This window comes from Ranitomeya imitator, chromosome 1, assembly GCF_032444005.1.
Source record: "Ranitomeya imitator isolate aRanImi1 chromosome 1, aRanImi1.pri, whole genome shotgun sequence".
Taxonomy (NCBI): domain Eukaryota; kingdom Metazoa; phylum Chordata; class Amphibia; order Anura; family Dendrobatidae; genus Ranitomeya; species Ranitomeya imitator.
In genome coordinates this window covers 745,105,650-745,119,043 of record NC_091282.1, presented here as the reverse complement: position 1 = coordinate 745,119,043, position 13,394 = coordinate 745,105,650, and the positions used below count along the sequence as shown (strand labels likewise).

General features: G+C 46.6%; 1 protein-coding gene across 1 annotated transcript; it reads right to left on the bottom strand.

Moving 5' to 3' along the window:
* Positions 1 to 533: 533 nt before the first annotated feature.
* LOC138645102 (SERTA domain-containing protein 2-like) lies at positions 534 to 13,014 on the bottom strand. Its single transcript, XM_069734165.1, has 2 exons — positions 12,736 to 13,014; positions 534 to 2,988 (listed from the first exon to the last, which is right to left on the bottom strand). The coding sequence occupies exon 2, from the start codon at positions 2,982 to 2,984 to the stop codon at positions 2,157 to 2,159; it is 828 nt and encodes a 275-aa protein (XP_069590266.1). The 5' UTR covers positions 2,985 to 2,988; positions 12,736 to 13,014; the 3' UTR covers positions 534 to 2,156.
* Positions 13,015 to 13,394: the final 380 nt, after the last annotated feature.

The following is a 13,394-nucleotide window of genomic DNA, read 5'->3' as shown; positions in this document are numbered from 1 at the left end:
TAAATAAATACAAAACCCGGCACTCAACTTTGTGGTGTGAAGAAACGAAAGATTTATTATCCCAAATCAGAAAACGTTTCGGTCCCACAACTGGACCTTCATCAGTAACGTTTACTGGGACAATATATAGATTCAAGTGGCTATATGGCCTGCCCGGAGGTAGCTACCAATATAGTATTGGATATCCAGAGAGAAAAGTTACAGCCTATATGGGTGCTGTCATCGCGGCGTCCACCGCTGAATAGTTTTTATGAATAAAAACCTCCAAACCGTACAGGGACATAATGGCGCATCCTTGTGTACCTCTACCTAGATTTTTTTTTTGTTTGATTCAATGGAAATCCACAGGCGCAACTATACTTCTATGTACTAAGATGTGCGGTATTACGTGCTACTGTACAGTGCCACATGGTGCATTTCTTCCAGGGTCATGGCATAAATCCGGAACTCAGGTCTAACACATACATTTTCCTAAATTGATTTTATGGCAGGTATAAAAGACGGCGTAAATTCAGAAGCCAATATAAAGAGGGTAAATATTAAATCGCACCTTTAAAAAAAAAAAAATCCAGAAAACAAGTCAGTGGTATAATGAGTGTTACAACAACATGTATATAAGAAAGCCTCATCCTTTGCACATTTCTCAGTCTCTTATTACAAAGTATCCGATTCTTACAAGTTTAGAAATAATTTTCTATAGAAAGACGAACATCAAGAAATAAGTGCTTTCCAAAGAGCATAAAAAAAAACCAAAAAAAAAAAACCTGCACTACTTGCGTAGACATGCTCACGGCACATTTGGGACATCTACAAATGCATAGCTCGGAAGAAAGAGTAGCAAAAAGAACAAGAAATATATACAAGAAAAAAAAAATCTGCAGGCCGCTTCTTCTAGACCAAAAATCGGACGTTAGAAAAATAGCCACAAAAAAAACAAACAAAACGAACAAATCTGAGGTAGAAATGAAGTGATCAGATCTAAGGAGGGAAGCCAAGGACAGCCTCGGAAGTAAAGTGCCAGCATGCTAAGAACAGGTACCTGCGGGCTATGCTCAGCTTATATTTGGGGTGATCTTTGGGGTAGTCGTAGCTCAGCATTACTGGGAACCAGTGACTCAACTTGGGCCTAAAGGGGTTGTCCACTACTCAACAGCCCCTTTTTTATGGCTCAGATGAAATCCAAGGGCTACAGGTAACCAGCGTCATACGATGCCCCCACTAAATGTTGCTGCTAGGACACAATGGAGAGTACAGAGGAGTACCAGAAGTCGAGAAGGCGGGTATTTTATTTGATTTTTTTTTTTGGACCTTGGGCCAAACAGAAGTGATGGCAAGTGGTGGACAACCCCTTTAAAAAGGGGATTAGACAAGAAAAAAAAAAAATTACGATATATATTTTCTATTTGCCGAAAACCGCACCACTCTTATCCATAGGCCATCTTCTGTTACTGCAGCTCATTCACATTCAACTGAACGGCGCTGAACTACAAACCTAGGCACAGCCCATGGACAAGAGTGGCGCAGTGTCCTTTCTTTTAATCCCAGACAGCTCCAATAATGCCTCATTGGCGTCAAAAGTTCCCAGTGATTTTATGTAGACGTATTGATCACCACCTAAAACATGGCTTGCACGCCGAGCAGACCGCTAATAAAATCCGATTACAGTTCATAAATTAAACACAAAATAACCTGAAAATGCCGATACCAAGAGATTGAAAGAACAAAAAAAAAAAACATCAAAACATTAAAAAAAAAGCACACAAGAAGGTTTTTGCACTTCATCTTAAAGAGGTAGTGTCCACTATATACAAGAAGTGACATCCCGCGTTGGCTCTTGTAGGTTATTCTACTATCTGAAAAAGGTTTATAAATATTGTCATAACTTGAAAAATATTGGGTTTCTTCTGAGCGTTCACGCTATGGTGTTTTTTTGTTTTTTTAATTCAGATCTCCGGTAAGAAGAATATGCATAATACTGAATGACCGTACCTAGGCAATTTTGGATTTCATAGGCCTATATGTCTCCATACAAGTACAACCTGATTGTTTGTGCATCTGTAAAGTAAAAATTGCCCTTTTTGGGTTTTTCCAGATTTACTGTAAAATACATTTCCCCTTTAAGACCACATGGTCTGGCTTTCATAACTAGTATGATGTCAGGACCCTACTAGAATCTCCATGATGTGGTCCAGATCATTCAAATCCGTCCTGCAGGGCTGCAAGTTACTGTTTGAGGTGTTATTGCACATGGTATAGAGCTTGAGGGGTTCCTCCATCGCCGGCTGCAATCTTGGAGACATCAAAGAGGAAAAGCTGAAATCTGAGTCGTACATAGAAGTGTCAATGTCGTCAAAAATGTCATCCACCGACAGGTCCTTTAAGTAACTGGTGGAACTGGTCAGTTCGAAAGAACCAAAAACGCATTCTGTTCCCTTAACATCCAGCTTTTCACCTTTGCATCCACTTTCCATGGGCTTTGATGGCTCATCAGCGGCAGGACCCTGGTTTGTAGATGGGCTGATGTCCTCAACAAAGTCAAGATCCTTAAGGATTGATGAAATAGCAGAAGACATGTCATCATCTGTGACCTCCATCAGACTGTCCAACGGGTTCTCATTAGGCCAGGGATCTCTTGTTAAGTCAGTATTAATTACAAAGGGTACGTTTAGCGAGGAGTCTAAGGAATCACTTCCTGGGTACAGTAGGTTGGAGGGGATGTCACCCCCCATGACACCTGGCAGCTGGCTTGTCTCCTGCCTGGTTTCCTCCTGAATCTGACGGACTGTATTGGCTATGAGAACAGATCGGTGCAGGTTGGGTTCCGCCAGCATTTTATAGCTTTGCAGTTTGTTGAGGCACATGTTGAGCACCAGTTGCCTTTGATGACTGTATGGCATGGCTCGGTTGCAATCGTAGGCACAAGGAAAGTCACTCATGGTCTCTTCGCAATCATTTACTTTGCGTTTAAGTCCTCTACCAAGCATGGGTCTGTGAAAAGAAAAAAAAATAGGGGCACGTTTGTTATATTCAACGGTATCTCAAAGTCAGTGGGGCAGCAAAAGGGATCAGTCTGACAAATAATAAAATAATATACTAAAGAGCAATATGCAAATCCATAGCACTGAAGCTGCCTGGGTTGTGGTGTTCATAGTCCCACAGACCTTGAGTCAGAGTCATGGTGCCAATGGCCGGCACAGAAAACTAAGGCTCAGTAGTATATCCACTGGAGACCTCCCACTGTGGATATCATTATGAGGGGACCCTGCACATTTTATCTCTTGAATTATAAAGCGTGAAATTCACATCTACATCCACATTAGGAGCCGACATGTTGTCGATCTCAACTCCTATAGGATTTATACAGCAGATATATTTCGCAGCATGACATTTCTTAAGATTTCATGCACTATGCAGTCACTGTAAAAGTGCAGCACATTCTCTGCAAGTGAATATACAGAGGAAAATCCACTGTTTTCACCCCATGGGAATATAGATTAAAGTCCGTCGTACATGCTAGGTTGACAGCCATATTGCTGGGCTCTACCATATACAGGAGTGCGCTCATGGCCTCTATGAGGGCGTTGTCACCTTTGGGGTTTACCACAGGATTTGTCTCATCTTTTGAACAACGAAAGGGTCAAGTATTAAGTTTCAAACCGCTTGACCCTCTTCTCCACCGGCATCAGATGTCTGGCGGTCCTGCGGGTTCAGCCGACTTTAGTCTGTGTGTACAAGAAAAGTGAGGATCTACTGGATCCAATATTTGATTTCGGAATGTACAGGTGATCTCCCCCATGCAAACTTGACAACAAAGACAACACTGACTGCGGGGAGTAAGGAGCGGCCATTTTGCCGCAGGACTGTGCCCGTCACTGATCGGTCGTGGCAAAAAGGCAAAAAGGAAGACAGACAGACGGAAGTGGACCTTAGACAATTATATAGTAGAGACAATGCATACATACGGAGATAGATATATCTCTCTATCTACTATATAATTGTCTAAGAGTCACTTCCGTCTGTCTGTCACAGATACTCATTGGTCGCGGCCTCTGTCTGTCATGGAAATCCAAGTTGCTGACTGGTCACGGCAGAACAGCCATGACCAATCAGCGACGGGCACAGTCTGGAAGGAAATGGCCGCTCCTTCCTCCCCGCAGTCAGTGCCCGGCGCCCGCATACTCTCCTCCGGTCAGCGCTCACACAGGGTTAATGGCAGCGTTAACGGCGGTGTAACGCACTCGGTTAACACTGCTATTAACCCTGTGTGACCAATTTTTTTACTATTCATGCTGCCTATGCGGGCTGGGCAATACACTACGCGGGCTGAACAATGTACGTGGGCTGCGAAATGTACTGCGTGGGCTGTGCTATACACTACGCATACATATTCTAGAATACCCGATGCGTTAGAATCTGGCCACCATCTAGTATATCTATATATCTCTCATATACTATATAATTGTCTAAGGTCCACTTCCGTCTGTTACGGAAATCCCGTGTCGCTGATTGGTCGCGCCCAGCCGGCCACGACCAATCAGCGACAGGAACAGTCCGGCCGCGAATTGGCCCCTCCTTACTCCCCTCCAGTCAGCGCCCACATAGCGTTTTAGCAGTCCGTTAACGCTGCCATTAACACCAAGTATGACCAACTTTTTTACTATTGATGCTTCGTATGCAGTATCAATAGTAAAAACATATAATTTTAAAAATTAGAAAATAAAAATCATTATATTCTCACCTTCTGGCGTCCGCCTTTCCCGTGACTCACCGGCCCAAAGAATGCATTGTGGCAATGACCACAGATGACGTAGCGGTCTTGTGAGACCGCTACATCATCACGGGTTATTGCCACAAGGCATAACTGGGAACGGAGTGTCGTGAGGAGCATCGCTGGAGAGGAGAGAGAGAAACCTGTCACATGCAACTCGACACACAGAAGAAAGTTGCTACACGCATGTCGCCACATGCAACTCAACACACACAACTTGACACATGAAACTCGCCCTAAAAACCCACGCAAGTCTGGTATTATCCTTCAAAAACAAAAATCTGATTAATAAGCAGACAAACAACAAGAGCAACAAGTGTACCATGTAGGAAATACGGCAGCTGTCAGTCACATGACCTGTCTGTTATGTGTATGTGTGAGCTAATATATACTGCCAGGGGGAGGGCTTCCTGTTGGCTGGGGATTTATCAGGCTGCCAATTTATCTTACAAATACTGAGGTAAAAATACCGAGCAAATAACGTGTGAACGAGGTCTAATACAGGGGAGATGACACACAGGTATATACTATATACAGGGGAGATGACACAGATATATTCTATACACAGGAGAAATGACATACAGGTACATACTATATACAGGAGGAGATGACAGGTATATACTATATACAGGAGGAGATGACACAGGTATATACTATACACAGGAGGAGATGACTTACAGGTATATACTAGAGGAGATGACTTACAGGTATATACTATATACAGGGGATATGACACACAGGTATACTATATACAGGAGATGTCATACAGGTGTATACTATACTAGCTATTGAACCCGTTCTACGCCCGGGTGGCGAGTATTTATATTGGTATATGGTCTCCATCCTGGTATGTGCTGCTCCCATCCTGCGTCCCCATCCTGCCATGTGCTGCGCCCATCCTGCGCCCCCATCCTGTCATGTGTTGCACCCATCCTGCGCCCCTGTTCTGTCATGTGCTGCTCCCATCCTGCGCCACCATTCTTTAATTTGCTTCTCCCATCCATATGCCCCGTACACTGCTCCATAAAGGTTTATGGCCCCCATAAGATGCTCCATAGTGTATGCCCCCGTACACTGCTCCATAAAGGTTTATGGCCCCCATAAGATGCTCCATAGTATATGCCCCCGTACACTGCTCCATTATGGTTGATGGCCCCCATAAGATGCTCCATAGTGTATGCCCCGTACAGTGCTCCATAAAGGTTTATGGCCCCCATAAGATGCTCCATAGTGTATGCCACCGTACACTGCTCCATTATGGTTGATGGCCCCCATAAGATGATCCATAGCATATGCCCCCGTACACTGCTCCATTATGGTTGATGGCCCCCATAAGATGCTCCATAGTATATGCCCTCGTACACTGCTCCATTATGGTTGATGGCCCCCATAAGATGCTCCATAGTGTATGCCCCCGTACACTGCTCCATTATGGTTTATGGCCCCCATAAGATGCTCCATAGTGTATGCCCCTGTACACTGCTCCATTATAGTTTATGGCCCCCATAAGATGCTCCATTGTACATGCCCCCGTACACTACTCCATTATGGTTTATGGCCCCCATAAGATGCTCCATAGTGTATGCCCCCATACACTGCTCCATTATGGTTTACTAGACTGTGGCACGATTCTAACGCATCGGGTATTCTAGAATATGCATGTCCCCGTAGTATATGGACAATTATGATTCCAGAATTCGCGGCAGACTGTGCCCGTCGCTGATTGGTTGAGGCAACCTTTATGACATCATCGTCGCCATGGCAACCATTATGACATCTACGTCGATACTGTGCCCGTCGCTGAATCAGAAACATGGGATTTCTACATCCTTTATGACATCGTCGCTGTGCCCGTTGCTGATTTGGTCGAGGCCGCCAGGCCTCGACCAATCAGAGACGCGGGATTTCCAGGACAGACAGACGGAAAAACCCTTAGACAATTATATATATACTAGATTGTGGCCCGATTCTAACGCATCGGGTATTCTAGAATATGCATGTCCCCGTAGTATATGGACAATGATGATTCCAGAATTCGTGGCAGACTGTGCCCGTCGCTGATTGGTCGAGGCAACCTTTATGACATCATCGTCGCCATGGCAACCATTATGACATCTACGTTGATACTGTGCCTGTTGCTGATTGGTCGAGGCCTTGTGGCCTCGACCAATCAGACGCAGGATGTCTATGTCCTTTATGACATCATCGTCGCTGTGCCCGTCGCTGATTGGTCAAGGCCGCCAGGCCTCGACCAATCAGAGACGCGGGATTTCCAGGACAGACAGACAGAAAAACCCTTAGACAAATATATATATATAGCCCCCATAAGATGCTCCATAGTGTAAGCCCCCGTACACTGCTCCATTATGGTTTATGGCCCCCATAAGATGCTCCATAGTGTATGCCCCCGTACACTGCTCCATTATGGTTTATGGCCCCCATAAGATGCTCCATAGTATATGCCCTGTACACTGCTCCATTATGGTTGATGGCCCCATAAGATGCTCCATAGTATATGCCCCCGTATACTGCAGCGATATAGAAAAAAAAAAAATACCATACTCACCCATCGTCGCTGGGGGGCCTGAGCAGGCGGGGACACCGGCGCGCTGTGGGGGTCAGGTGCCGCTATCGCCGCCAGCTCAGGCCCCCCAGCACTTGCTATATTCACCTGTCCCCCATTCCAGCGCTGCGTCCGCTCCGTGTTCCGGCTCCTCTGGCTGTGACTGTTCAGTCAGAGGGCGGCGCCGGCGCGTATTATGTGCGTCATCGCGCCCTCTGAACTGAACGTCACAGCAGAGGACCGGGACACGGAGCCGCACGCAGCGCTGGAACGGGGGACAGGTGAATATAATACTCACCCTCCTGGCGCGTCCATGGTCCCTGCCTCTCCGGTGGAGATCACGGTGTGCGTTCAGTGTTTACGCATACCGCGATCTCCTGGGAGCGTCACTCTGTGGGGGCCAGACTGCGTCGGCGCTTGCGCAGTCTATAAAGGCTTCGGACAGAGTGACGCTCCCAGCGTTATATTATAGATATAAGGGAGATGACAAACATGTATATACACTGAGGGGAAAACGAGAGGTGTGAGTGCAAAATGAGAGTGAGGGAAAATAGTGGAGTGATCAGAAAATGACAGATGTGAGGTCGAAATGAGGCGTGTTTTGGGGGGAAAATAAGAGGCGTGAGGTGCTATAACTAACCACAGATATTTACTATGCCCAGGCAATGCCGGGCTCTTCAGCTAGTATTAGTAATATATCCCATGGGGACAGCATGGGTCTGCATGATTTCAGATGCCAGGACTGAAACCAGTCCGTACCTGGGTGCAGGTGTATGGAGTGGGAACAGAGGCAAAAAACATACTGGCAGATGCCGACTGGGTCCCACAGCCGGCATCACCTGGCTCTGATCGCTCCTGACAGCGGCATTGTCCGTTTAAGCCTCAATCACTTGGGTAGTCCTCCCACCACGACAAGATTTTGGGGAGTCAGTGGCCTGTCATAAAAGTTGCCACCATCTTGGTACTCCCAAGTTTAACCCCTTCCCGACCTTTGACGCATACGCTGCGTCATGAAAGTCGGTGCCATTCCGACCCATGACGCAGCATATGCGTCATGGAAAGATCGCGTCCCTGCAGGCCGGGTGAAAGGGTTAACTCCCATTTCACCCGATCTGCAGGGACAGGGGGAGTGGTAGTTTAGCCCAGGGGGGGTGGCTTCACCCCCTCGTGGCTACGATCGCTCTGATTGGCTGTTGAAAGTGAAACTGCCAATCAGAGCGATTTGTAATATTTCACCTAAAAAAATGGTGAAATATTACAATCCAGCCATGGCCGATGCTGCAATATCATCGGCCATGGCTGGACACACTAATGTGCACCCACCCCACCCCTCCGATCGCCCCCCGATCTGTGGTCCGCTCCCCTCGGTCCTGTGCTCCGCTCCCCCGTCCTCCTGCCCGCTCCCCCCGTGCTCCAAACAAACCCCCCCGCACTCCGATCCCACCCCCGCACAGCGATCCCCCCCCGTGCTCCGATCCACCCGCCCGCACAGCGATCCCCCACTCCGTGCTCCAATCCACCCCCCCGGTGCTCCGACGCCCCCCCCCCCGTGCCCTGATCTCCCCCCCCCTTATACTTACCTGGCCTCCCGGGGACCGTCCGTCTTCTTTCCTGGGCGCCGCCATCTTCCAAAATGGCGGGCGCATGTGCAGTGCGCCCGCCGAATCTGCCGGCCGGCAGATTCGTTCCAGAGTGAATTTTGATCACTGAGATATAACCTCTCAGTGATCAAAATAAAAAAAAAAAAATAGTAAATGACCCCCCCCCCTTTGTCACCCCCATAGGTAGGGACAATAAAAAAAAACAACAATTTTTTTTTTCCACTAAGGTTGGGGTAAGAACTAGGGTTAGGGGTAGGGTTAGGGGTAGGAATGTGCACACATTCTGGTCCTCTGCGGATTTTTCCGCAGAGGATTTGATAAATCCGCAGTGCTAAACCGCTGCGGATTTACCATGTTTTTTCTGCGCATTTCAATGCGGTTTTACAACAGCGATTTTCTATTTGAGCAGTTGAAAAAACCGCTGCGGAATCCGCAGAAAGAAGTGACATGCTGCGGAATGTAAACCGCTGCGTTTCCGTGCAGTTTTTCTGCAGCATGTGTACAGCGATTTTTGTTTTTCATAGGTTTGCATTGAACTGTAAACTCATGGGAAACTGCTGCGGATCCGCAGCGTTTTCCGCAGCGTGTGCACATACCTTTAGAATTAGGCTATGTGCACACGGTGCGGATTTGGCTGCGGATCCGCAGCAGTGTTCCATCAGGTTTACAGTACCATGTAAACATATGGAAAGCCAAATCCGCTGTGCCCATGGTGCGGAAAATACCGCGCGGGAACGCTGCGTTGTATTTTCCGCAGCATGTCAATTCTTTGTGCGGATTCCGCAGCGTTTTACACCTGTTCCTCAATAGGAATCCGCAGGTGAAATCCGGACAAAAAACACTGGCAATCCGTGGTAAATCCACAGGTAAAACGCAGTGCCTTTTACCCGCGGATTTTTCAAAAATGGTGCTGAAAAATCTCATACGAATCCGCAACGTTGGCACATAGCCTTAGGGCTAGGGTTGGGTTGGAATTAGGGTTGTGGTTAGGGTTAGGGGTGTGTTGGGGTTAGGGTTGTGATTAGGGTTACGATTAGGGTTACGGCTACAGTTGGGATAAGGGTTAGGGGTGTGTTGGAGTTAGAATTGAGGGGTATCCACTGTTTAGGCACATCAGGGGGTCTCCAAACGCAACATGGCGCCACCATTGATTCCAGCCAATCTTGTATTCAAAAAGTCAAATGGTGCTCCCTCACTTCCGAGCCCCGACGTGCACCCAAACAGTGGTTTACCCCCACATATGGGGTACCAGCATACTCAGGACAAACTGCGCAACAATTACTGGGGTCCAATTTCTCCTGTTACCCTTGTGAAAATAAAGAAATGCTTGCTAAAACATCATTTTTGAGGAAAGAAAAATGATTTTTTATTTTCACGGCTCTGCATTATAAACTTCTATGAAGCACTTGGGGGTTCAAAGTGCTCACCACACATCTAGATAAGTTCCTTTCGGGGTCTAGTTTCCAAAATGGGGTCACTTGTGGGGGGTTTCTACTGTTAAGCCACATCAGGGGCTCTGCAAACGCAACGTGACGCCCACAGAGCATTCCATCAAAGTCTGCATTTCAAAACGTCACTACTTCACTTCCGAGCCTCGGCATGTGCCCAAACAGTGGTTTACCCCCACATATGGGGTATCAGTGAACTCAGGAGAAACTGGACAACAACTTTTGCGATCCAATTTCTCCTGTTACCCTTTGTAAAATAAAAAATTGCAGGCTAAAAGATCATTTTTGAGAAAATTTTTTTTTTTTTATTTTCATGGCTCTGCGTTATAAACTTCTGTGAAGCACTTGGGGGTTCAAAGTCCTCACCACACATCTAGATTAGTTCCTTTGGGGGTCTAGTTTCCAAAATGGGGTCATTTCTGGGGGATCTCCAATGTTTAGGCACACAGGGGCTCTCCAAACGTGACATGGTGTCCGCTAATGATTGGAGCTAATTTTCCATTTAAAATGCCAAATGGCGTGCCATCCCTTCCGAGCCCTGCCGTGCGCCCAAACAGTGGTTTACCCCCACATATGGGGTATCAGCGTACTCAGGACAAACTGGAATTATTTTTTATTTTCATGGCTCTGCGTTATAAACTTCTGTGAAGCACCTGGGGGTTTAAAGTGCTCAATATGCATCTAGATAAGTTCCTTGGGGGGTCTAGTTTCCAAAATGGGGTCACTTGTGGGGGAGCTCCAATGCATAGGCACACAGGGGCTCTCCAAACGTGACATGGTGTCCGCTAACAATTGGAGCTAATTTTCCATTCAAAAAGTCAAATGGCGCGCCTTCCATTCCGAGCCCTGCCGTGTGCCCAAACAGTGGTTTACCCCCACATATGAGGTATCGGCGTACTCGCGAGAAATTGCCCAACAAATTTTATGATCCATTTTATCCTACTGCCCATGTGAAAATGAAAAAATTGAGGCGAAAAGAATTTTTTTGTGAAAAAAAAGTACTTTTTCATTTTTACAGATCAATTTGTGAAGCACCTGAGGGTTTAAAGTGCTCACTAGGCATCTAAATAAGTTCCTTGGGGGGTCTAGTTTCCAAAATGGGGTCACTTGTAGGGGAGCGCCAATGTTTAGGCACACAGGAGCTCTCCAAACGTGACATGGTGTCCGCTAAAGAGTGCAGCCAATTTTTCATTCAAAAAGTCAAATGGCGCTCCTTCCCTTCCAAGCCCTGCGCCCAAACAGTGGTTTACCCCCACATATGAGGTATCAGCGTACTCAGGACAAATTGGACAACAACTTTCGTGGTTCAGTTTCTCCTTTTACCATTGGGAAAATAAAAAAATTGTTGCTAAAAGATAATTTTTGTGACTAAAAAGTTAAATGTTCATTTTTCCCCTTCCATGTTGCTTCTGCTGCTGTGAAGTACCTGAAGGGTTAATAAACTTCTTGAATGTGGTTTTGAGTACCTTGAGGGGTGCAGTTTTTAGAATGGTGTCACTTTTGGGTATTTTCAGCCATATAGACCCCTCAAACTGACTTCAAATGTGAGGTGGTCCCTTACAACTCCCTAACAAAAAAAATTTTGTTTCCAAAATTGTGCTGATGTAAAGTATACATGTGGGAAATGTTATTTATTAACTATTTTGTGTCACATATCTCTCTGGTTTAACAGAATAAAAATTCAAAATGTGAAAATTGCGAAATTTTCAAAATTTTCGCCAAATTTCCGTTTTTATCACAAATAAACGCAGAATTTATTGACCTAAATTTGCCACTAACATGAAGCCCAATATGTCATGAAAAAACAATCTCAGAACCGCTAGGATCCGTTGATGCGTTCCTGAGTTATTACCTCATAAAGGGACACTGGTCAGAATTGCAAAAAACGGCAAGGTCTTTGAGGTCAAAATAGGCTGGGTCATGAAGGGGTTAAAGCAGAAAAATCATATTAAAAAGTCACCGGCCTAAAAAAAAATAAATAAAAAAAGGGCGCCAAGCAGAAGTATAACGGTACTGACCCCGAGAATCGCCTTTAGGGGGTCATTACCTACCATGGAACAAGTGCCGGAGATACAACCCAGAAACCAATGGCGGAATTGCATTTATTTCACGTTTTCATCGCACCAGGATTTTTCTTCCTGCATGTAGTAAGTTATATGGTAAAACACCCGGCCTCATACTGAGGGAACACTGACCGCAAACAGCGAGCACAAGGACCGCATCGTCCACGGGAAAATAATAAAAAGTAAAGAAAGAAAAAGGCCCGGTTATGTAAGGGTTAAAGCGGGCGGCTGTGATGTCATTGCGTGACGTCAGACTTTACAAGAGGCGCCCGGTGGCGCAGGGAGCACTCACCTGACACACGGCGGCTGCGGACACTTCCTCCCCGGTCTCCCGTCTGTGACTGCGCCGCTGCCCGCCTCCTCCGCCTCGACGTCGTCTTCCAGTCACCTTAACCATGAGGCGACAGGTTCTAGGACCGAGGGCACCGGCTCCGGTCACGTCCTACGTGCTCCCCGCAGCCGCCGGGCTCACGGCATGCTGCCCCCCACCCCGAGCTCCCCTCCAGCGTGAGCAGCATCCGCCGCCAACACCAGGCACAGAAAGTGCGTGAAGGATACCCAGCTGATTGACGGCCCTTGTCAGGTGCGTCGCCTCTGATTGGCTTACGGCGGCTAGGGCTGCACAGCAACCATTTTCTGATTGGTCACAGGGGAGGAGACAAGGTGATAATCGGATTGCGCAACTCGGATAACCAATGAGAACGAAGGGCGGGTGAGTTGACGTCACGATGACGTCAGAGGCGCGCTATAAGAGCTGACAGCGCATGCCGGCAGCGCAGAACCGGCGGGGTGTGCGGACTGGGGCGTATAATATGTTTCCTTACAGGTTTCAGGATTTATTTTTTGTTTGGGGGAAAAAAAAATCTATTCTCTTTGTTTTTAAGCCATACATATTTAACATCTTTTTTTTTTCCAAGTTGGATGTTGGTCTTGATAGTCGCACATTATTCA